The sequence below is a fragment of the Bombina bombina genome, chromosome 4 (genome assembly GCF_027579735.1).
Source record: "Bombina bombina isolate aBomBom1 chromosome 4, aBomBom1.pri, whole genome shotgun sequence".
NCBI lineage: Eukaryota > Metazoa > Chordata > Amphibia > Anura > Bombinatoridae > Bombina > Bombina bombina.
The window spans coordinates 14368553-14396010 of NC_069502.1; the positions used below are offsets into that span (position 1 = coordinate 14368553).

Sequence of the window (27458 nt, forward strand, 5' to 3'; positions counted from 1 at the left end):
CGATCTGGAGAGAGGGGAGAGAGAGAGAGGGGAGAGAGAGGGGAGAGAGAGAGAGAGAGAGAGGGGAGAGAGAGAGAGAGAGAGAGAGAGGGGGGGAGAGGGGAGATAGAGAGAGAGAGAGGGGGGAGATAGAGAGAGAGAGAGAGAGAGAGAGAGAGGGGAGATAGAGAGAGAGAGAGAGAGAGAGAGAGAGAGAGAGAGAGAGAGAGAGGGGAGATAGAGAGAGAGAGAGAGAGAGAGAGAGAGAGAGAGGAGATAGAGAGAGAGAGAGAGGAGATAGAGAGAGAGAGAGAGAGAGAGAGAGGAGAGAGAGAGATAGAGGAGAGAGAGAGAGAGAGAGAGAGAGAGGGGGGGGGAGATAGAGAGAGAGAGGGGGGGAGATAGAGAGAGAGTGCAAAAGAGAGGGGGAAAAGAGAGGGCTCAAAAGAGAGAGAGAGAGAGAGAGAGAGGGGGAGAGAGAGAGAGAGAGAGAGGAGAGAGAGAGAGGAGAGAGAGAGATAGAGGAGAGAGAGAGAGAGAGAGAGGAGAGAGAGAGAGATAGAGGAGAGAGAGAGAGAGAGAGAGAGAGGGGAGATAGAGAGAGAGGGGGGGAGATAGAGAGAGAGTGCAAAAGAGAGGGGGAAAAGAGAGGGCTCAAAAGAGAGGGGGAGAAAGAGCGCGAAAGAGAGAAAGCAAAAGAGAGTGGGAGGGAGAGAACACAAGGGATGGGACCACTGTACTGCAAAAAATGGCCCGTGTGAACGGGCTTTAGGACTAGTAAGACTATAAAAGACTCAAGTAAAATGGTGATCCTTGAATAAAGAATACATGTTATATTTATTAATTTATTAGAATTTTGTTAATACACCACCACTGCAAGATCTGACTGCACTATATCTACCCATACTGTGATGCACATCATAAAGGAACCTGATCCCAGATTACTAACTACACAATCATAAATGCTCACCTGCAGATAGGTTTCTATGTATTGCTGATCTAGATATTAACTGACCAAAAATAATATGCTAGTATACTGGGAATACTCACTATTGACTGGTGATGACCTGTTTCAGTGATATTATCGCAGTGGGATGCAGGATGAGGTTGGAGGTAAAGGATGTTGCTTGCTGAATGATTCTGGATTAGGAACAGAGCTTGGGGTGTAGGCTAAATCAGTGTGTACATCTCTGGAGTTATTTAGGGGATACAGCTCAGGAGACACCGGGTGGGATTTTTACAAGATGTGCATTCGCTATGATTGTGGTTAAAGGGACAGTGAACTGAATTTTTTTTCCCCCTCAATGTGTTTCCAAATTATGACTTGTTAAACCAGCTGCATAATATATTAGAATGCTTCTTTAGGTTTATAGCTGTTTTCTCTTTAAAATCACAACCCATCAAAATGGGTTGAGCTTGCAGGGAAATCATATAGCCTTATGTTATCCCTTTTTGTACACACACATGCTTCTTTTTATTATCTCTATCTGTAAACTTGGAGGGAACAATTAAACATTAATATTTTGTTACTCATCTCTCCTACCTCCTACTGGGAGTGTAATTTCTTCTCCTAGCTACATTTTCACAGCTTTTCTATAAGCCTAGTATTAAGTGTAAAAACTTTCAGTATAAGCAAAGATACCACAGGCAAAATCACCAATTTCAAATGCCCAATAAAGGAAAATTAGTTATTTGTAATCAATCTAATACACTCCAGCAGGTAAAATTGATCATTGGGAACAAATTTAAGGGGACAAAATGTAGGGTATGCTGTCCCTTTAAGGAAAGTAGTGAAAATGGGTTGTATTATTTTGTATTATCTGGCTCATAAATTCACTTTATTTGTGGAGTGTTCATAAAAGTTTTAGTGTAGAATTTGGACTTAGAAAAGTGTAAGAGGAGTTGCAAATACATTGCTGGACTATTTCGCACCTGCAGATTCAGAAATGAGCAAACACTTGTGATGTTTTTAAATAAAATGTGACCAGTAGTAGCCTTAATGTGCTGACTCAGAGGGGTGCAAATGGAATGGAGATGTAATGTGATCAGGGGTCTGAGTTTTGGGGTATTAGCAGCACTAGGAGTTTACAATATATGAGAACCTGCATATAAGACGCACAGTACCAGGGGCTCCACAAGCAGGTAATGATGGCTGTAACTAGCAGCGTGTGCTTCTGTGGCTTGTGCCTTTATAGCATCGCGTGCCTCTTGGTCCCACTGTCTGCACCTCTCATGCAGTTATCTATGGATGTCATATACAGATCTGTACTTCTTTTCCTTAAAAGTAATGTTACATGTATACTTTCTATACATTCATTTATTTACATTTTAATATAGATCATACAACTATTTTTATACTTTTGAAGTATATTTATTAGCATATTCAATATTAACACTTTTTACCAAGCAAACCTGTAATTATTTATTATTTTTGTACCAGTCTAATTAACAAAATTATATCAGAACATTTTATAATCATATGTTAATAAAATCTATTTGTTATTGGTGTTGACAGAAGCTCATTTAGAAAGACAATCATGGTGTTTTGGCATTCTGTAAGTGTTATATCATAGATGATAGCACAATACATTTTTGTGATTTCAAGCAATATATCCTGTGATACTGGGCTGGCACTAATTATCTCAGACAATAAGCACTGTGATATTACTGTGACACTGGCACCAATTATCTCAGACAATAAGCACTGTGATATTACTGTGACACTGGCACCAATTATCTCAGACAATAAGTACTGTGATATTACTGTGACACTGGCACCAAGTATCTCAGACAATAAGCACTGTGATATTACTGTGACACTGGCACCAAGTATCTCAGACAATAACACTGTGATATTACTGTGACACTGGCACCAAGTATCTCAGACAATAAGCACTGTGATATTACTGTGACACTGGCACCAAGTATCTCAGACAATAAGCACTGTGATATTACTGTGACACTGGCACCAAGTATCTCAGACAATAACACTGTGATATTACTGTGACACTGCCACCAAGTATCTCAGACAATAAACACTGTGATATTACTGTGACACTGGCACCAAGCATCTCAGACAATAAGCACTGTGATATTATTGTGACACTGGCACTAATTATCTCAGACAATAAGCACTGTGATATTATTGTGACACTGGCACCAATTATCTCAGACAATAAGCACTGTGATATTACTGTGACACTGGCACCAAGCATCTCAGACAATAAGCACTGTGATATTACTGTGACACTGGCACCAATTATCTCAGACAATAAGCACTGTGATATTATTGTGACACTGGCACCAATTATCTCAGACAATAAACACTGTGATATTACTGTGACACTGGCGCCAAGTATCTCAGACAATAAGCACTGTGATATTATTGTGACACTGGCACCAAGTATCTCAGACAATAAACACTGTGATATTACTGTGACACTGGCACCAATTATCTCAGACAATAAGCACTGTGATATTACTGTGACACTGGCACCAAGCATCTCAGACAATAAGCACTGTGATATTACTGTGACACTGGCACCAATTATCTCAGACAATAAGCACTGTGATATTACTGTCACAGTAATATCACAGTGCTTATTGTCTGAGCTAATTGGTGCCAGTGTCACATTAATATCACAGTGCTTATTATCTGTCTCAGATAATTTGTACCAGTGTCACAGTAATATCACAATGCTTATTGTCTGAGCTAATTGGTGCCAGTGTCACAGTAATATCACAGTGCTTATTGTCTGTCCAGGGGCAAAGCTACAGGGGGTGCTGAGGTCGCAATTGTGTTTGTTTGTGGAACCATCAAATTACAGACCTTGTTACTACAGCATGAGGGGAGGGGGTAAACAGTGTCACTATGCAGTACCACTATATACAGTATGGGGGGGCAGGACTATAAAGTGACCACAGTAGTCTGTGACATAAAGTACTGGGGCTCTCACCTATTGAGTCAGCTCAAGAGGGATCTTGGGGCTGCTAAGAACCCCAATAATTACTGAAATACCCCCAATTATTAATGGTGTCCAACTGTCCATATCCAAAAATTTGCAAGTCAATTTTTTGTTCTACCTAGGGAAGGCAAGATGTAAATGAGGAGAGGTGTATTTAAATAATAGGCAATATGTAGTGGAAATTATTGATACTAGTTATTTATTTGTCCAGTTTTTTAAAGTCCATAGGTTTAATTAATGTAAAATATCTCATATGCATCACTGCATTACAAATATGGAGCAGAAGTAAATAAGTGGCAGTCAAGGGGGTCAAACTGCTGTTCATTTGTGGTGCAGAGTGCAGACTGCAGAGAGACAAAATGTTGATTTTTATGTTACTAGCAGCCATGGGGTAAAATGGCTGTCACTGCTCAATTGTGAAAAATATACCTGGTTAAATGAAGAGTGGGGGCTATTGGGAGGGAGCTTTGTGTGACTCTGAGTCTGACTTATAGTGAGAGACTGAGGCTGCCAATCTATTGAATCACATTCTTTTTTTAGGTAGGTGGCGGCTGGCGGCACTTGATGAAGTTAGTTAGTTGATATTATTTATAACACACACACTTGTGTTCTTGTAGATTGTGGGGTGTCCAAACTTCTGTCTCAAAGGGCCACAAAGTTTTCTCTTTTTTCTTTTTCTTCTTTTTGCTAAGATGGAGGTGAGATTTATTTCTAGATAGAAATAATACAACGTACAATAGATAGACATGTTACATTATTTTGGTTTGTATGTGTTGAACTTGCAACTAGATATTATGATAACTAATGTACTTGTGTTGTTGTAAAGGCAAAAACACACACAAATGTATACACACATATACATACACATGCAGATATACACTAAACACACACACATGTATGCACACATATACATACACATGCAGATATATGCTAAACACACACACATGTATACACACATATACATACACATGCAGATATACACTAAACACACACATGTATACAATTACACACATATACATACACAAGCAGATATACACTAAACACACACACATGTATACAATTACACACATATACATACACATGCAGATATACACTACACACACATATCCTTTGAAAAGCATATCTAAATATGCTCTGTAGCTACTGAGCATATTTAGATATGAATTTCAACAAAGGATATCTGATTTTCTTCATTCTTTTGATATCCTTTGTTGAAAAGCATATCTAAATATGCTCAGTAGCTATTGAGCATATTTAGATATGAATTTCAACAAAGGATATCTGATTTCCTTCATTCTTTTGATATCCTTTGTTGAAAATCATATCTAAATATGCTCATTAGCTACTGAGCATATTTAGATATGCTTGTCCACAAAGGATATCAAAAGAATGAAGGAAATCAGATATCCTTTGTTGAAATTCATATCTAAATATGCTCAATAGCTACTGAGCATATTTAGATATGCTTTTCAACAAAGGATATCAAAAGAATGAAGAAAATCAGATATCCTTTGTTGAAAATCATATCTAAATATGCTCAGTAGATACTGAATGGTGGCTGCATATAGATATTGGCTCGCCCATGTGCAATTGCTATTTCTTCAACAAAGGATATCTAAAGAATGAAGGCGTATCCGATTCCTAGACACTGCCTCACCAGCCTCTGAAGTCACCGCACATCACTGGGTTACACAGATATAAGCATGAGTGCTGTTTTATACCAAAAGCATGATAATTTGAACAAAACCATTGCTTATGCGAGCAAGAATCTATCCCCAGTAGAAATAAAATTTAACGATTGCGAAAAAGCCCTCTTATCTACTGTATGGGCTCTACAAAATTTCCGCAGCTATATACAGGGCGAGAAAATTATTGTGGAAACGGCCCACCAGCCTTTGCTATATTTGCAAAGTGAGAGAATAAAAGATGGGAATTTGTCTAATAGCCGCATAACAGCTTGGACTCTTTCCTTACAAGGCTGGCCCTTAGAAATTCGCTACAAGCAGAATAAAAAGAATCCAGTCGCACAAGGGCTTGCTGAGCTCCACGACTGTACTGCTAGAGATCCTGGGGAAGAATTATCAGAAGATGATTTTCTGGAAGAACAATTGCTTTCCCCATATAAAATGTACAATGAGGAAAATTGCCAAACATTACCTTGGGTGTATGTTGATGGTTGTTCTTACCATGCCACTATTGATAATGAGCGCAGATTAGTCGCTGGCATTGGTATAACTGGGGCAAATGGATTCCCAAATATATCTGTAGGTTTCAACATTGGACCAAGATCCATGCAAGTTGCAGAACTAACTGCTGTTTTCAAAACCATTGAAATGGCTATTGAACATGGTATTCATGAATTTGTGATCATAACTGACTCAAATTATGTGCGTGACAGTTTTGTTGAATACCTGCCAACTTGGAAAAGAAATGGCATGCAGAAAAGCAATAACAAACCAGTCAAGCATGGCAAGTTGTTCTGCGAGATTGATAATCTGGTGGTATCCAATGATTTAACCATACACTGGAAAAAGACCAAGGGTCATTCCAGAGTTCTAGGTCCTGATAAGGAAGGCAATGACCTTGCGGATTCATTAGCCAAACAAGGAGCCATAACTGGAGAACTCCTTAATATTGACCACTTAATGGGTGCAGTTCAGGTAGAAGCCATTACCAGAAACCAGGCAAAACAACAGAGTGAGCCTAACTTGGTACAATGGAGTCAGGATTCTCCTAGTGAGGACCTGATCACTAGTCAAAAAGAAGACCCCATTGTAGGCATCTTCTATAAACACATAGAAGATCCTGAAAGCAACCCCATCTCAAAAGAGGATTGTATTGGCAAAGAAGATCTTAGAATCTTAATGAAATCCCGATCACAATTCAAGTTACAGGATGGTTTGTTAATTAGAACCTCCAAAACTGGCATTCAGCAATGGGTAGTACCCACCAAGTACAGAGGTCTAATGCTTCAACATGCCCATGATGCTCCCACATCTGGTCATCGTGGTGCCAAACTCACGTACGAAATATTGCGTGATTACGCTTTTTGGCCACACATGTTGAAAGATGTTCAAACCTACTGTCAAGGGTGTTTAATCTGCCCACAGTTTCAACCCACTGCACCAACGCATAGAGCGCCATTGCAGAAAAGGGGGATGGTAATGCCATGGTCAGATATACAAATCGATTTTATTGGCCCGGTAACAAGATCATCAAGAGGTAACAAATACATGTTAACCGTAACATGCCTGTTCACTAAATGGGTAGAGTGCATTAGTGCACCTAACAATAGTGCGGAAACATGTGCAGCGTTGCTCATCAACCATGTATTCTCCAGATTTGGTTTGCCCCAAAGAATCGAATCAGATCGGGGGACCCACTTCACTAGCGAAGTGATGACCAAAATGTGGAAAATACTAGGGGTTAAAAGAAAGCTCCATATTGCTTATAGAGCTGCCTCAAGTGGTGGTGTAGAGCGGTACAACCAGTCCATTGTTAAAATCCTCAAAAAGTTTGTGAGTGAAACAGGTAAAGACTGGGATGTAAAACTACCTCTAGTCTTAATGGCATTAAGAGCAACTCCAAGTAGTGCTACCAAAATGTCACCTTTTGAGCTGATGACTGGTAGAAGAATAGTTCTACCTCAGCATCTGCTATACCGTACATCAGACCAAAACTTGATAAACGCTGCCAATACACATCAATATGTGGAAAACCTAAGAAAGCACCTGCAATATGCCTTTGCATTTGCTCAAAGGAATTTAGAAAGAGCCGCAACTGCCACTAAAACCTATTATGATCTCAAAACATCCAAAAAGGAATATGAAATAAATGATAAAGTTTATCTTTATAACTTTGTAAGAGATCAGGTTAGGGAGAAGAAATTTCTTCCCTCATGGAAAGGTCCTTTTGCCATTACTGACAAAATATCTCCAGTGGCCTATAAAATAAGAATCCCCAAAAATGAAGGTTTCATAGATAAATGGGTCCATATCAATCAATTACGGGCATGTCATCCCAAATCCCAACTACAAGTCATAGAGGGAGAATGAAGTGTCATATCCCCAAATGAACTAAAGACATACTGTAGTTCAAAGATGCCTAGCTGATAAACATGAAGGCTAAAAATCGACAGACTATCTACATAGAAGACTGTCCATGATGTGTACGGTCAACATCCTCACCAAATACCACTAACTTTGATCCAATTCAAATACATGTGTCCTACCTATTTTTGAATTGGAAAGGGGGATTTATGTCAAGGTATTTGAAATATTATTAAATAATATATAGAAGTATATTTAACTTTATTTAATAAATCTGTGGATGTGCACATGGTCTGTAAAACAAAGGATTATTTCTAAGAGATCTCCCCCACTCCAATTGCACAGGAGACATTCTTGGCTAAAAAGAGAACAAAGGATTATCTCTGGGAGATCTCACACACTCAATATGTTAAATTATGCAATTGTATAATTTAGCAAGGAACTAAAATTAACACAGTTTCAGGAACCTCTGCATGATTGCCTGGGAACCAATGTTAAATGACAGCACTTTGATACAATGGAACATGAGGCCATACCAAATTTGCTATAATCAGCTTACAGTTTGAGACAGGATGAGTCATAAAAGGCAAATTAAGAGGATAAATTGTCAGATAGGCGACACCACACAAAATATATGGAGACAAAATGTTTGAAATACCCTTTTGGAACTGATCAGAATCATAGGGAAACAGCTTTTATGCACATAGGTGTTAATCATCCTTAAACATCAAATACACATCTGCACTACTAGCTAAACAGGAAATATGCTGCATTAAGACTTTTACAACTACTCGTGGATTGACCCCATGTGGTGAGTATGAGACAAAAAGTCTGGCAACTGAAGTTACTGAAAAGTTAGAATGTTAGGATAATACAGTGAAGGCACATGACTTACATTATGATTTCAAAACAACTGTATATATTTTAATGGATATGATATATATATATATATATATATATATATATATATATATATATATATATATATATATATATATATGTGTGTATATATATGTGTATATTTTGAAAGCATGAATATCTTAGCCTCTGTGTGTTTAAGAACATGAATAGATGTTTATGGACCTGAAGAGAAGTGATCATTAACATTTATTTATTTTTATTTCAGATCTACATAGACAGGATTCACTTGGAATACAGTACAATACTGAATTAAAAATAAGCTATTATTCACATATAAATGCCAGGATACCGATAAAATTGTAATGCATTTTAAGCTAATAATTAGCAGTATTAAATGACCTTAATATAATAAATGTTAATAATATAACGTATTTGGTATCAGAATAATCAGAAAAAATAACCTAATATTAACCATCTGTAATTGGGGTTATATATGATTAATGCAGAGAGTGTAACCTGATTAAATAACCACTTTATGAAAATAATTAAGTTGTTTAAAAAAAAAAAAAAAAAAAAGTTCAGAAATGCTGTATTGTATTGCTATGTTGTACTGTATGCTGCCACCTGGTGTTATGTTGCGAGAACTACAGCCAGAAGGTTCTTTCTGGCTGTTAAAAATGAAATTTCCAAGGGCCAATCCGATTTAGACTTCCCAGATAACCAATGGGAAGGTCAGCTCCCGTAGTGCCACCCACATGATGTCATCAATGATTATATAATGGGAGTGTTGAATGCACAAGGGAGAGTTGTCTGTAACTTGTTGAAAATTAGTGATCTGATTTTGGCTGCGATATACCTGAAAAAAATTTCACTTCAACAAGGAGCTTAAAACTTATCCTTGATTTGTGCAAAAACCTTCTTTCAAATGAGATGACCTAAAGACCGCTACGAATTGGTTCAAAATTGGTAAAGTATATATATAAAAGAAGAGGGCTGCTAATTACATGTGATATTTTAAAGTCACTGCAGTTTAAAGATACAGTTTTCTGGGTTTTATAAGATAAGTCATATGCATAGCCTTTACAGTTAATAGATTTAAAGAGCAGATTATACTTTTAAACTGTGTGCCATTGTCTTAGATAGCTCTTAGCCTGCCTATTTGTATGCAAACATTTAAAATAAGCATTTATTATTACTGTATGTGGCAGAGTAGGATAAATTGCAGTTAAATAGCAGAATATATATATTTTCCTATTGTATTGCTTGGATGTTAAAGGTTATTTATAAATAAGGTGGGTTTTTAAGATAAGCGTGTATGAATTTTGCATAGCATATTTAAATAGTTTTCAAGCGCCTATAATATTATTTAGTTTCCTTTTATTGCAAATATATTTCAATATGTTTATGGATATTAACTAAATAAAAGAATTCAGATATTTATATTAATTGTATGGTCTAGTAGGTGCATGTTGGTTAAGGGTTTCTATCTTTAAGGAAAATTGTTATTTGTATTGCTTTTTAACCCTGCCATAAACTGATAGTATATTTATGAAAATCTTAGCAGTGCTATCCAAATAATATGACAACTTATTGAAAATGGTAATTCTGCCGAAAATCTTGTACCCCTTGCAAATGCTTCCTCTGTTACTTCACAACAGGGACATACAGGTTATCTCTTCTACTTTTGCCTCTTTTGTGTGGAATCAAAAGAAGCATAGGATCAATATAACTAAACTATCTATGCCACTGGAGGCGGGGGGCCTTCGGTTCCCAAACATTCAGTGGTACAACTGGGCAACGTTAACTAAGCTAGTTCTTGGTTGGTTGACTGGATCTGAATATTTTAGCCACGCTGTGGAGGTGGATTGTGCATCACCGTTGAACTTAGCTTATCTCCCGCACTCTACCTTGCCTGCTTTGCCCCATCACATCTCTCAGAACATATTGTTTAGAGACCCGCTGAGGGCATGGCACAAGTTATGTCGATTCTGGAACATAGACCATAAAGTGACCAAATACCTACCTATACAGGGGAACCCTAGGTTCATACCTGGTTTCACCACTCGGGCCTTTCAGAGATGGAAGGCCTCTGGCCTGACCTCTATTGCGCATATCATCAATCCTAGCATGCTTCAGGTTCTCCCCTTCCAAGAGCTAAGAGAAACCTATGCTGTCCCTTCTGATACCATGTTTGCATATTTTCAGTGTAGACACTTTGTTAGGGCTCTCATTTCAGATAACCAGCTTACAAACACAAATTCTAGCATGGATAGATTAGTCCGCATGACGAAACAGGGATCACACTCCATAACTCGCATATATAACGAAATCACAAATCACTTGGAGCAGTCTGTCCTTCAAACAATACATAACAAATGGCAGGAGACAAGAGACATCTTGATTACGACACAGGAGATTGCAGCTAGCTTTCAGAGAGTTAGGGCAGCCACTCTCTCAGCTTATTCAAGAGAGGCACACACTAAACTAATTCATCATGCATATATTCTCCCCAAATTAAGACTTAGATTGGTCCCTCAGGCAGTTGACAAGTGTAACAAATGCTCCCTTGCATCACCTGACCTCATTCATTTGATATGGGACTGTCCCAAACTAAAGAGACTGTGGGGTAAAATCAGGTTTTGGCTCCAGAGGGTACTGCAGCAGGATATAGCTTTAACTCCCTCCAATATTATTTTCCTGACTGATTTGGGGGTTACACCTCTACATCAGAAATTTCTACACTCGGAGACTAATCTCGGAGACTAATCATGCAATATTGGGCAAAAGATAGGGCCCCGCCCTTCAAGAAACTGATAGGGGCGGTACACACCCAGGCCCTGTTGGAGCAGGCGGACGTACAGGGAGACCTTGACAGGAGAATCAAAATTTGTATTCACAAATGGAAACCTTATTTATTGTACATCTCTCCACAAGTAAGACATAAAATACTTTATCCCTTCCGCAACTCAACGTTTATATTAGAGGAAAATTTGCGAGGGAAATGGTGTCCCTCTCCATCGCTGCCCCCCCTCCTGTCAATCTGACCACACATGTCCTGCTCCATAGTAGACCATTTCTTCCTTTGATAAAGGTGCCAGGGGGTTCTGCCCCCCCCCCCGCCCTCCCCCTGGAGTGGAGGGATTCGATAGGATTACTTAGGCCTTGTACTTATTGTTTTATGGTTTGTGTTAGTTGTTTGATGTTTTATAGAAAAAGGAAAAGAACCAGATTAACGTCTCAGTGTGGAGATAACCTACATGGGAAGGCTCTCTCCCTCCTATTTTGGGGGATGAGGGTTGTCAAATTCCCTCTTTGTATCATACAAATGTAAATTTTGCTATATTGTATATTGTGATTTCCATATTGTGATGAATCTGGATTATAAATAAAGTTTAAAAAAAACAAACAATGCATTTCAATGCTCCGACTTATATTCATTCCGATTTCCTGGCAGCTGTTATATTCACTTGTGTTTGACTGTAGACACATCGTGATTGAATCCAGGCCCAGGAAAAAAACATTATTTTGAATATGGTTCAGAACTTGTTAAATCTTAAAGCTGAAATACGTGCGGACTATACGGCTGTGTGAAGATTCCATAATGAAGTAACTTAATATAGATATAGAACTTGTACATGAGTAAGGACGTTTATGAAATTACAAAGTAATTATTATTGTTTGTGATGTAATAAACATCCATTTCAAAATTAAACTTAGATGCAACAGAAGTAAAATCTTTACTGACATCTCCATTACGAGGAGCGTTTTTATGTGATGTACAAGTAATATATCCATTAGAGCTGTCATGAAATGATAATCACACCCCAATAGCAACAGTCACATTTACATCTCTCAAATTCCTAGACTGAAACATCCTAGAGAAATACTGGGGACATTTGAGGAGTAAATACAAATACGTGACTTACCTGGAGGACATAATCAACGTCTACAAACTTCCCAATGACTTGCCGGTATCTGCAAGAAAAGACAAAAGATCTGACAAACTAAAGTGACTTCACTCAGACACATCGACATGGGGAGGGCATGAGGGCAGCTGGATAAACGCACTAAACACCACTTTACAATAGGAGTAAATCAGTCTAATGAAGCTGCACTGTATATAGTGATATTACCCAGAAGCCTCAGCATAAGGAGGTGACAGGGCATCTGGATAAACGCACTAAACACCACTTTACAATAGGAGTAAATCAGTCTAATGATACTGCACTGTATATAGTGATATTACCCAGAAGCCTCAGCATGGGGAGGGCATTAGGGCAGCTGGATAAATGCACTAAACACCACTTTACAATAGGAGTAAATCAGTCTAATGATGCTGCACTGTATATAGTGATATTACCCAGAAGCCTCAGCATAAGGAGGTGACAGGGCATCTGGATAAACGCACTAAACACCACTTTACAATAGGAGTAAATCAGTCTAATGATACTGCACTGTATATAGTGATATTACCCAGAAGCCTCAGCATGGGGAGGTGATAGGGCAGCTGGATAAACGCACTAAACACCACTTTACAATAGGAGTAAATCAGTCTAATGAAGCTGCACTGTATATAGTGATATTACCCAGAAGCCTCAGCATGGGGAGGGCATTAGGGCAGCTGGATAAATGCACTAAACACCACTTTACAATAGGAGTAAATCAGTCTAATGATGCTGCACTCTATATAGTAATATTACCCAGAAGTCTCAGCATGGGGAGGGGATAGGGCAGCTGGATAAACGCACTAAACACCACTTTACAATAGGAGTAAATCAGTCTAATGATGCTGCACTGTATATAGTGATATTACCCAGAAGCCTCAGCATGGGGAGGTGATAGGGCAGCTGGATAAACGCACTAAACACCACTTTACAATAGGAGTAAATCAGTCTAATGATGCTGCACTGTATATAGTGATATTACCCAGAAGCCTCAGTATGGGGAGGGGATAGGGCAGCTGGATACGCACTAAACACCACTTTACAATAGGAGTAAATCAGTCTAATGATACTGCACTGTATATAGTGATATTACCCAGAAGCCTCAGCATGGGGAGGGGATAGGGCAGCTGGATAAATGCACTAAACACCACTTTACAATAGGAGTAAATCAGTCTAATGATGCTGCACTGTATATAGTGATATTACCCAGAAGCCTCAGCATGGGGAGGGGATAGGGCAGCTGGATAAACGCACTAAACACCACTTTACAATAGGAGTAAATCAGTCTAATGATGCTGCACTGTATATAGTGATATTACCCAGAAGCCTCAGCATAAGGAGGGGATAGGGCAGCTGGATAAACGCACTAAACATCACTTTACAATAGGAGTAAATCAGTCTAATGATGCTGCACTGTATATAGTGATATTACCCAGAAGCCTCAGCATAAGGAGGGGATAGGGCAGCTGGATAAACGCACTAAACACCACTTTACAATAGGTGAAAATCAGTCTAATGATACTGTACTGTATATAGTGATATTACCCAGAAGCCTCAGCATAAGGAGGCAATAGGGCAGCTGGATAAACGCACTAAACACCACTTTACAATAGGAGTAAATCAGTCTAATGATGCTGCACTGTATATAGTAATATTACCCAGAAGCCTCAGTATGGGGAGGGGATAGGGCAGCTGGATAAACGCACTAAACATCACTTTACAATAGGAGTAAATCAGTCTAATGAAGCTGCACTGTATATAGTGATATTACCCAGAAGCCTCAGCATGGGGAGGGCATTAGGGCAGCTGGATAAATGCACTAAACACCACTTTACAATAGGAGTAAATCAGTCTAATGATGCTGCACTCTATATAGTAATATTACCCAGAAGTCTCAGCATGGGGAGGGGATAGGGCAGCTGGATAAACGCACTAAACACCACTTTACAATAGGAGTAAATCAGTCTAATGATGCTGCACTGTATATAGTGATATTACCCAGAAGCCTCAGCATGGGGAGGTGATAGGGCAGCTGGATAAACGCACTAAACACCACTTTACAATAGGAGTAAATCAGTCTAATGATGCTGCACTGTATATAGTGATATTACCCAGAAGCCTCAGCATAAGGAGGTGATAGGGCATCTGGATAAACGCACTAAACACCACTTTACAATAGGAGTAAATCAGTCTAATGATGCTGCACTGTATATAGTGATATTACCCAGAAGCCTCAGCATGGGGAGGGGATAGGGCAGCTGGATAAACGCACTAAACACCACTTTACAATAGGAGTAAATCAGTCTAATGATACTGTACTGTATATAGTGATATTACCCAGAAGCCTCAGCATGGGGAGGGGATAGGGCAGCTGGTTAAACGCACTACACACCACTTTACAATAGGAGTAAATCAGTCTAATGATACTGCACTGTATATAGTGATATTACCCAGAAGCCTCAGCATGGGGAGGGGATAGGGCAGCTGGATAAACGCACTAAACACCACTTTACAATAGGAGTAAATCAGTCTAATGATACTGCACTGTATATAGTGATATTACCCAGAAGCCTCAGCATGGGGAGGTGATAGGGCAGCTGGATAAACGCACTAAACACCACTTTACAATAGGAGTTAATCAGTCTAATGATGCTGCACTGTATATAGTGATATTACCCAGAAGCCTCAGCATGGGGAGGGGATAGGGCAGCTGGATAAACGCACTAAACACCACTTTACAATAGGAGTAAATCAGTCTAATGATGCTGCACTGTATATAGTGATATTACCCAGAAGCCTCAGCATGGGGAGGGGATAGGGCAGCTGGATAAACGCACTAAACATCACTTTACAATAGGAGTAAATCAGTCTAATGATGCTGCACTGTATATAGTGATATTACCCAGAAGCCTCAGCATAAGGAGGGGATAGGGCAGCTGGATAAACGCACTAAACACCACTTTACAATAGGTGAAAATCAGTCTAATGATACTGTACTGTATATAGTGATATTACCCAGAAGCCTCAGCATAAGGAGGCAATAGGGCAGCTGGATAAACGCACTAAACACCACTTTACAATAGGAGTAAATCAGTCTAATGATGCTGCACTGTATATAGTAATATTACCCAGAAGCCTCAGTATGGGGAGGGGATAGGGCAGCTGGATAAACGCACTAAACATCACTTTACAATAGGAGTAAATCAGTCTAATGATGCTGCACTGTATATAGTGATATTACCCAGAAGCCTCAGCATGGGGAGGGGATAGGGCAGCTGGATAAACGCACTAAACACCACTTTACAATAGGAGTAAATCAGTCTAATGATGCTGCACTGTATATAGTGATATTACCCAGAAGCCTCAGCATAAGGAGGGGATAGGGCAGCTGGATAAACGCACTAAACACCACTTTACAATAGGAGTAAATCAGTCTAATGATGCTGCACTGTATATAGTGATATTACCCAGAAGCCTCAGCATGGGGAGGGGATAGTGCAGCTGGATAAACGCACTAAACACCACTTTACAATAGGAGTAAATCTGTCTAATGATACTGTACTGTATATAGTGATATTACCCAGAAGCCTCAGTATGGGGAGGGGATAGGGCAGCTGGATAAACGCACTAAACACCACTTTACAATAGGAGTAAATCAGTCTAATGATACTACACTGTATATAGTGATATTACTCAGAAGCCTCAGCATAAGGAGGTGATAGGGCAGCTGGATAAACGCACTAAACACCACTTTACAATAGGAGTAAATCAGTCTAATGATACTGCACTGTATATAGTGATATTACCCAGAAGCCTCAGCATGGGGAGGTGATAGGGCAGCTGGATAAACGCACTAAACACCACTTTACAATAGGAGTAAATCAGTCTAATGATACTGCACTGTATATAGTAATATTACCCAGAAGCCTCAGCATAAGGAGGGGATAGGGCAGCTGGATAAACGCACTAAACACCACTTTACAATAGGAGTAAATCAGTCTAATGATGCTGCACTGTATATAGTAATATTACCCAGAAGCCTCAGCATAAGGAGGGTTAGGGCAGCTGGATAAACGCACTAAACACCACTTTACAATAGGAGTAAATCAGTCTAACGATGCTGCACTGTATATAGTAATATTACCCAGAAGCCTCAGCATGGGGAGGTGATAGGGCAGCTGGATAAACGCACTAAACACCACTTTACAATAGGAGTAAATCAGTCTAATGATGCTGCACTGTATATAGTGATATTACCCAGAAGCCTCAGCATGGGGAGGGCATTAGGGCAGCTGGATAAATGCACTAAACACCACTTTACAATAGGAGTAAATCAGTCTAATGATGCTGCACTCTATATAGTAATATTACCCAGAAGCCTCAGCATGGGGAGGGGATAGGGCAGCTGGATAAACGCACTAAACACCACTTTACAATAGGAGTAAATCAGTCTAATGATGCTGCACTGTATATAGTGATATTACCCAGAAGCCTTAGCATGGGGAGGTGATAGGGCAGCTGGATAAACGCACTAAACACCACTTTACAATAGGAGTAAATCAGTCTAATGATGCTGCACTGTATATAGTGATATTACCCAGAAGCCTCAGCATGGGGAGGGGATAGGGCAGCTGGATAAACGCACTAAACACCACTTTACAATAGGAGTAAATCAGTCTAATGATGCTGCACTGTATATAGTGATATTACCCAGAAGCCTCAGCATGGGGAGGTGATAGGGCAGCTGGATAAACGCACTAAACACCACTTTACAATAGGAGTAAATCAGTCTAATGATACTGCACTGTATATAGTGATATTACCCAGAAGCCTCAGCATGGGGAGGGGATAGGGCAGCTGGATAAACGCACTAAACACCACTTTACAATAGGAGTAAATCAGTCTAATGATGCTGCACTGTATATAGTGATATTACCCAGAAGCCTCAGCATGGGGAGGGGATAGGGCAGCTGGATAAACGCACTAAACACCACTTTACAATAGGAGTAAATCAGTCTAATGATGCTGTGCTGTATATAGTGATATTACCCAGAAGCCTCAGCATGGGGAGGGGATAGGGCAGCTGGATAAACGCACTAAACACCACTTTACAATAGGAGTAAATCAGTCTAATGATGCTGCACTGTATATAGTGATATTACCCAGAAGCCTCAGCATGGGGAGGGGATAGGGCAGCTGGATAAACGCACTAAACACCACTTTACAATAGGAGTAAATCAGTCTAATGATACTGCACTGTATATAGTGATATTACCCAGAAGCCTCAGCATGGGGAGGGGATAGGGCAGCTGGATAAACGCACTAAACACCACTTTACAATAGGAGTAAATCAGTCTAATGATGCTGCACTGTATATAGTAATATTACCCAGAAGTCTCAGCATGGGGAGGGGATAGGGCAGCTGGATAAACGCACTAAACACCACTTTACAATAGGAGTAAATCAGTCTAATGATGCTACACTGTATATAGTGATATTACCCAGAAGCCTCAGCATGGGGAGAGCTTGAGGGCAGCTGGATAAACGCACTAAACACCACTTTACAATAGGAGTAAATCAGTCTAATGATACTGCACTGTATATAGTGATATTACCCAGAAGCCTCAGCATGGGGAGGTGATAGGGCAGCTGGATAAACGCACTAAACACCACTTTACAATAGGAGTAAATCAGTCTAATGATACTGCACTGTATATAGTGATATTACCCAGAAGCCTCAGCATGGGGAGGGGATAGGGCAGCTGGATAAACGCACTAAACACCACTTTACAATGGGAGTAAATCAGTCTAATAATACTGCACTGTATATAGTGATATTACCCAGAAGCCTCAGCATAAGGAGGTGATAGGGCAGCTGGATAAACGCACTAAACACCACTTTACAATAGGAGTAAATCAGTCTAATGATACTGCACTGTATATAGTGATATTACCCAGAAGCCTCAGCATGGGGAGGTGATAGGGCAGCTGGATAAACGCACTAAAGACCACTTTACAATAGGAGTAAATCAGTCTAATGATGCTGCACTGTATATAGTGATATTACCCAGAAGCCTCAGCATGGGGAGGGGATAGGGCAGCTGGATAAACGCACTAAACACCACTTTACAATAGGAGTAAATCAGTCTAATGATGCTGCACTGTATATAGTGATATTACCCAGAAGCCTCAGCATGGGGAGGGGATAGGGCAGCTGGATAAACGCACTAAACACCACTTTACAATAGGAGTAAATCAGTCTAATGATACTGTACTGTATATAGTGATATTACCCAGAAGCCTCAGTATGGGGAGGGGATAGGGCAGCTGGATAAACGCACTAAACACCACTTTACATTAGGAGTAAATCAGTCTAATGATGCTGCACTGTACATAGTGATATTACACAGAAGCCTCAGCATGGAGAGCGCGATAGGGCAGCTGGATAAACGCACTAAACACCACTTTACAATAGGAGTAAATCAGTCTAATGATGCTGCACTGTATATAGTGATATTACCCAGAAGCCTCAGCATGGGGAGGGGATAGGGCAGCTGGATAAACGCACTAAACACCACTTTACAATAGGAGTAAATCAGTCTAATGATGCTGTACTGTATATAGTGATATTACCCAGAAGTCTCAGCATGGGGAGGGGATAGGGCAGCTGGATAAACGCACTAAACACCACTTTACAATAGGAGTAAATCAGTCTAATGAAGCTGCACTGTATATAGTGATATTACCCAGAAGTCTCAGCATGGGGAGGGGATAGGGCAGCTGGATAAACGCACTAAACACCACTTTACAATAGGAGTAAATCAGTCTAATGATGCTGCACTGTATATAGTGATATTACCCAGAAGCCTCAGCATGGGGAGGGGATAGGGCAGCTGGATAAACGCACTAAACACCACTTTACAATAGGAGTAAATCAGTCTAATGATGCTGCACTGTATATAGTGATATTACCCAGAAGCCTCAGCATGGGGAGGTGATAGGGCAGCTGGATAAACGCACTAAACGCCACTTTACAATAGGAGTAAATCAGTCTAATGATACTGCACTGTATATAGTAATATTACCCAGAAGCCTCAACATAAGGAGGGGATAGGGCAGCTGGATAAACGCACTAAACACCACTTTACAATAGGAGTAAATCAGTCTAATGATACTGCACTGTATATAGTGATATTACCCAGAAGCCTCAGCATGGGGAGGTGATAGGGCAGCTGGATAAACGCACTAAACACCACTTTACAATAGGAGTAAATCAGTCTAATGATGCTGCACTGTATATAGTGATATTACCCAGAAGCCTCAGCATAAGGAGGGGATAGGGCAGCTGGATAAACGCACTAAACACCACTTTACAATAGGAGTAAATCAGTCTAATGATGCTGCACTGTATATAGTGATATTACCCAGAAGCCTCAGCATAAGGAGGGGATAGGGCAGCTGGATAAATGCACTAAACACCACTTTACAATAGGAGTAAATCAGTCTAATGATGCTGCACTGTATATAGTGATATTACCCAGAAGCCTCAGTATGGGGAGGGGATAGGGCAGCTGGATAAACGCACTAAACACCACTTTACAATAGGAGTAAATCAGTCTAATGATGCTGCACTGTATATAGTGATATTACCCAGAAGCCTCAGCATAAGGAGGTGATAGGGCAGCTGGATAAACGCATTAAACACCACTTTACAATAGGAGTAAATCAGTCTAATGATGCTGCACTGTATATAGTGATATTACCCAGAAGCCTCAGCATAAGGAGGGGATAGGGCAGCTGGATAAACGCACTAAACACCACTTTACAATAGGAGTAAATCAGTCTAATGATGCTGCACTGTATATAGTGATATTACCCAGAAGCCTCAGCATGGGGAGGGGATAGGGCAGCTGGATAAACGCATTAACACAACTTTACAATAGGAGTAAATCAGTCTAATGATGCTGCACTGTATATAGTGATATTACCCAGAAGCCTCAGCATAAGGAGGCAATAGGGCAGCTGGATAAACGCACTAAACACCACTTTACAATAGGAGTAAATCAGTCTAATGATGCTGCACTGTATATAGTGATATTACCCAGAAGCCTCAGCATGGGGAGGTGATAGGGCAGCTGGATAAACGCACTAAACACCACTTTACAATAGGAGTAAATCAGTCTAAGGGATCCGGGGGGGAGATACATTATATTTGGAATTGAACATGGTAACGCCTCATTATTTATATGTAATGTATATGGCCCCAATAGATTAGAGCCAGGGTTCTGGGATGACTTGTATGTTAAACTTTTCCCCTATATTAACAAGAATATGATTATTGCAGGAGATTTTAACATGACACCAGTTCCTATGGTGGATAGAATAAGAGAAGGTAATCGACCTATAGGTAGAAAAGCGGAAGAAAAATTATTTAAAGCCTTTCGACACAAACTAAATCTTCATGACATTTGGCGATCAAAGTTTCCCGATATGAGATACTTCTCCTGTGTATCTAAGACCCACAAAGTAATGTCCCGCATAGATCTTTTCTTAGTCAATGAGTCCATGTTATCTTTAGATTTAAACCCAATGATAGATGATATAGTCATATCGGACCACGCGATAATCGGTCTTGATATAGAAGGTATTAGATCTAGGAAATCAGGGAGTAATAATTTTTTTTCCCCAAAATATTTGATACAGGATATTGATTTCAATAGATTTTTAGTACAAAAATGGAAACAATACAAAATAGAAAATATAAATTACTACCATAAAATAGAGGTCTTCTGGGAGGCTGCAAAAGCGGTCCTCCGTGGTGAAATAAAAAGCTATGTAATTAAACGGGAAAAGAAAATGAGAGCCCGGGACTTACAATTAGCAAATCAATTAAGAAATAACTATAAAACATATATTGATAATCCTAATGACGAAACGTGGGTGAGATACAGGAAAGCCAAAGTAGAAAGAGAGGGTTTTCTTAAACTTAAAATAGCAAAACAGGATAGGAAGGCGAATGCCTTTTTCTCTAGTTATCAGGGAAGGTCAGCTAAGTTTTTAGCTAAATTAAATAAAAGTGGAAATGATGGGAAGAGAAACATCAGCAGTATTAAAATGGGAGATCGTAGAATTACCTCCCCAAAGGAGATAAATAAGGTAATGTATGATTACTATCGTGAAATTTATTCAGCAGGGACAGTTAATGAAACGGCCAAAGACCATTTTTGGAAGAAAGTGCCTCTCCCTCAAATACCTGCAGAGGATCTTATAGAATTAAATAAATCTATATCAGAAGAGGAAATTCTAACAGTAATAGATAAGGCTAAATTAAACAAAGCTCCTGGCCCGGACCAAGTTCCTGTAGAATTCTACAGAATACTTAAAACTGAAATTGGGGGTACATTGCAAGATCTATTTAATCAATATTTTATTAAACATGAAATAGAATCTAGCCTTTTCTGTGCTTCTACAGTTATCTTATTGCACAAAAAAGACAAGGACCCGGAAAACCCTAATGCTTATAGACCGATATCATTATTAAATAATGATTATAAATTTATCACAGCAATTATGGCGGATAGGTTGAAGAAGTATATAAATAAGTTGATCCACAATGATCAAACAGGATTTATGCCAGGAAGAAGTATAACAAAAAACATACGAAAAGCATTACTAGTCTTGAGTTACTATTGGAATAAAACTGAAATCAAACATAACGTAAATGAAGTAGATTTGGCACTTTTAACACTAGACGCAGAAAAAGCTTTCGATGCGATTGTATGGGAACACCTATTTACGTCATTATCTCAATTCGGTATTACAGGTAACTTCCTCAAATTTATTAAACTGATCTATAAGGCACCTTGCTCAACACTGTTTGTAAATGGATATTTTTCACCAAAAATAACATTGATGAAAGGGACTAGACAGGGTTGTCCATTGTCACCCCTGCTTTTTAACCTTTCAATTGAACCCCTAGCGGTTAGACTCAGGCAGGTACTGCAAGGAATTAAAATGGGGGACCACAATGTTGTTTTATCTTTATACGCAGATGATTTAATACTTTTCTTATCAAGAACTGCACAAAGTATCCCCTTACTGTTGGAAATAATTAATGAATTTGGCTCCTTTTCGGGGTACAAGGTAAACCAGCCAAAATCAGAATTATTGTGGATAAAGCGGCCTAAAAAATATAGCTTCCAACACCCTTTTCGAGAGGTCAATCAAATCAAATATTTAGGGCTATACTTAAGTTCAAATCCAGAATTGTGGTATTCACTAAACCACTCCAAATTTTTTCTAGAATGTTCCACAGTGTTGGAGAAGTGGAGACCATTACCTATTTCGGTCTCTGCTAGGATTATGATGTTGAAAACATTTTTATTTCCACAATTGTTGTATATAATGCAGAATCTCCCTATTTTTATAAAAAACAAGGATATGATGAAATATGATAGAGAATGCAAAGTTTTCATATGGGGTAGAAAGCGTGTAAGACTTGCCAAAAATACACTGTATCTAGATAAAGATTATGGAGGGTTTGGTCTCCCCAATATTAAAACATATAATCAGGTAGCAATGTTAAAAATAGCAATTGACTGGATTACCGATAAAGAACACTGTTCTTTTAGAGATATAGAGGGTAGTATAATAAAACCATTTTCCTTAAAAGCTATTTTACATACTCCCATATCTAAAATTCCAGCAATGATATTAAAGAATAAGATTGTTAGTAACATAGTCAAAGTATGGCAGAAATTATGTGTAGATTTCAAAATAAACTATAGGTTTTCCAAGTATCTCCCTATGGTGGGACATCCGGAATTTGGCCCAGGATTAAGTTTTGGTATTTTTCATCTATGGAGAAAAAAAGGATTAGAATTTTTACAACAACTAGTGGATAAAGACACGGGGGTCATTAAATCATTTTCTCAGATACAATTTGAATATACTATCCCGAGGCAGCATTTCTTCGCTTTTCTACAGGTTAGACAATTTTATAATTACATAACACAAAATTCCCAAGGTGATGGGGGTCTAGGGGCAATAGAAGCTGGACTACAGATATACCGGGCAGGTTTTCATTCAATAGCATTTTGGTACAGGATGATACTGAAAAAAAAGGGTGAGATGCACCTAGAAATTCTCACTAAAAAATGGGAAAACTACTTTCCTGATTTACTACCCCAGGATATTAAACGGAGTATAGGGACAGTGGGTTCTAGATACACAGCCTGGAAGGAATCTCACAGTTATTTGGTTAACCAGGCATATATCACGCCCATATGTTTAGCCAAATGGGATAAGAATCTTAAAGGGAATTGCTTTCACTGCTATGAGCCCAGGGCAGATATTGTTCATTGTTTATGGCGTTGCCCGCGGATATATCAGTTCTGGAAGAAAATAGAGTTTTGGCTGAATAGGTTCCTGAGTCAAAGGGTGGTTTTTACACCTATAAGTATAATTTTCTTTATTCTTGATAATAAATATGTAAAAGGAGAGTATGCCTTATTAATATCGGCAACACAAATTGCCAGGAACTTAATTTTCCGGCACTGGAAAGCTAAAAAATACCCGAGTCTAGCGGACTTTGTCCAAAAAATGACTGTCCAATTAATTATAGAACTATTGAATCTAGAGCCAAACAAAGAAACCCAAGTTAGAGATTTTTACATAAAATGGGTAGACATTATTAAATTACAACCACCGGTGATACAAGCAGATATTTTGAAATCTTTGCATAAAGCAGGTTTCATACCCCCGTGAGAGATATAGTATTGGATAGAATAGTTTCTTGGGTCTTATATAAATAATTATATAATTTTTTTTTTTTTTTTTTTTTTTTTTTTTCTTCTTTTCACGATGTGTATCATGAAATAGTTGTCAGTTCAAATGTTTGTTTTATTTAGGTTTATGTTTTTCTTTTTTTTGCTGAATTGGTTGAGCAACAAGAAAAGAAACGAAAAAAAAAAGCAAAAAAAAAAAAAAAAAAAAAGGAGTAAATCAGTCTAATGATGCTGCACTGTATATAGTGATATTACCCAAAAGCCTCAGCATGGGGAGGGCATTAGGGCAGCTGGATAAATGCACTAAACACCACTTTACAATAGGAGTAAATCAGTCTAATGATGCTGCACTGTATATAGTAATATTACCCAGAAGCCTCAGCATGGGGAGGGGATAGGGCAGCTGGATAAACGCACTAAACACCACTTTACAATAGGAGTAAATCAGTCTAATGATGCTGCACTGTATATAGTGATATTACCCAGAAGCCTCAGCATGGGGAGGGGATAGGGCAGCTGGATAAACGCACTAAACACCACTTTACAATAGGAGTAAATCAGTCTAATGATGCTGCACTGTATATAGTGATATTACCCAGAAGCCTCAGCATGGGGAGGGGATAGGGCAGCTGGATAAACGCACTAAACACCACTTTACAATAGGAGTAAATCAGTCTAATGATACTGTACTGTATATAGTGATATTACCCAGAAGCCTCAGTATGGGGAGGGGATAGGGCAGCTGGATAAACGCACTAAACACCACTTTACAATAGGAGTAAATCAGTCTAATGATGCTGCACTGTATATAGTGATATTACCCAGAAGCCTCAGCATGGAGAGGGCGATAGGGCAGCTGGATAAACGCACTAAACACCACTTTACAATAGGAGTAAATCAGTCTAATGATGCTGCACTGTATATAGTGATATTACCCAGAAGTCTCAGCATGGGGAGGGGATAGGGCAGCTGGATAAACGCACTAAACACCACTTTACAATAGGAGTAAATCAGTCTAATGATGCTGCACTGTATATAGTGATATTACCCAGAAGCCTCAGCATGGGGAGGGGATAGGGCAGCTGGATAAACGCACTAAACACCACTTTACAATAGGAGTAAATCAGTCTAATGATGCTGCACTGTATATAGTGATATTACCCAGAAGCCTCAGCATAAGGAGGGGATAGGGCAGCTGGATAAACGCACTAAACATCACTTTACAATAGGAGTAAATCAGTCTAATGATGCTGCACTGTATATAGTGATATTACCCAGAAGCCTCAGCATAAGGAGGGGATAGGGCAGCTGGATAAACGCACTAAACACCACTTTACAATAGGTGAAAATCAGTCTAATGATACTGTACTGTATATAGTGATATTACCCAGAAGCCTCAGCATAAGGAGGCAATAGGGCAGCTGGATAAACGCACTAAACACCACTTTACAATAGGAGTAAATCAGTCTAATGATGCTGCACTGTATATAGTAATATTACCCAGAAGCCTCAGTATGGGGAGGGGATAGGGCAGCTGGATAAACGCACTAAACATCACTTTACAATAGGAGTAAATCAGTCTAATGAAGCTGCACTGTATATAGTGATATTACCCAGAAGCCTCAGCATGGGGAGGGCATTAGGGCAGCTGGATAAATGCACTAAACACCACTTTACAATAGGAGTAAATCAGTCTAATGATGCTGCACTCTATATAGTAATATTACCCAGAAGTCTCAGCATGGGGAGGGGATAGGGCAGCTGGATAAACGCACTAAACACCACTTTACAATAGGAGTAAATCAGTCTAATGATGCTGCACTGTATATAGTGATATTACCCAGAAGCCTCAGCATGGGGAGGTGATAGGGCAGCTGGATAAACGCACTAAACACCACTTTACAATAGGAGTAAATCAGTCTAATGATGCTGCACTGTATATAGTGATATTACCCAGAAGCCTCAGCATAAGGAGGTGATAGGGCATCTGGATAAACGCACTAAACACCACTTTACAATAGGAGTAAATCAGTCTAATGATGCTGCACTGTATATAGTGATATTACCCAGAAGCCTCAGCATGGGGAGGTGATAGGGCAGCTGGATAAACGCACTAAACACCACTTTACAATAGGAGTAAATCAGTCTAATGATACTGTACTGTATATAGTGATATTACCCAGAAGCCTCAGCATGGGGAGGGGATAGGGCAGCTGGTTAAACGCACTACACACCACTTTACAATAGGAGTAAATCAGTCTAATGATACTGCACTGTATATAGTGATATTACCCAGAAGCCTCAGCATGGGGAGGGGATAGGGCAGCTGGATAAACGCACTAAACACCACTTTACAATAGGAGTAAATCAGTCTAATGATACTGCACTGTATATAGTGATATTACCCAGAAGCCTCAGCATGGGGAGGTGATAGGGCAGCTGGATAAACGCACTAAACACCACTTTACAATAGGAGTTAATCAGTCTAATGATGCTGCACTGTATATAGTGATATTACCCAGAAGCCTCAGCATGGGGAGGGGATAGGGCAGCTGGATAAACGCACTAAACACCACTTTACAATAGGAGTAAATCAGTCTAATGATGCTGCACTGTATATAGTGATATTACCCAGAAGCCTCAGCATGGGGAGGGGATAGGGCAGCTGGATAAACGCACTAAACATCACTTTACAATAGGAGTAAATCAGTCTAATGATGCTGCACTGTATATAGTGATATTACCCAGAAGCCTCAGCATAAGGAGGGGATAGGGCAGCTGGATAAACGCACTAAACACCACTTTACAATAGGAGTAAATCAGTCTAATGATGCTGCACTGTATATAGTGATATTACCCAGAAGCCTCAGCATA

The 27458-nt window shown here is 39.3% G+C and overlaps 1 protein-coding gene across 1 annotated transcript in view; it reads right to left on the reverse strand.

Annotated features, from left to right (window-relative positions):
* ABHD1 (abhydrolase domain containing 1) overlaps positions 1–27458 on the reverse strand; it is a gene marked incomplete at its 5' end in the record, with an annotated part of 401198 nt that overhangs the window by 182439 nt on the left and 191301 nt on the right. The window contains one exon of the mRNA XM_053710945.1: positions 12781–12829. Within this exon, the coding sequence (XP_053566920.1) occupies positions 12781–12829 (49 nt within the window). The remainder of the gene's footprint in view (positions 1–12780; positions 12830–27458) is intronic.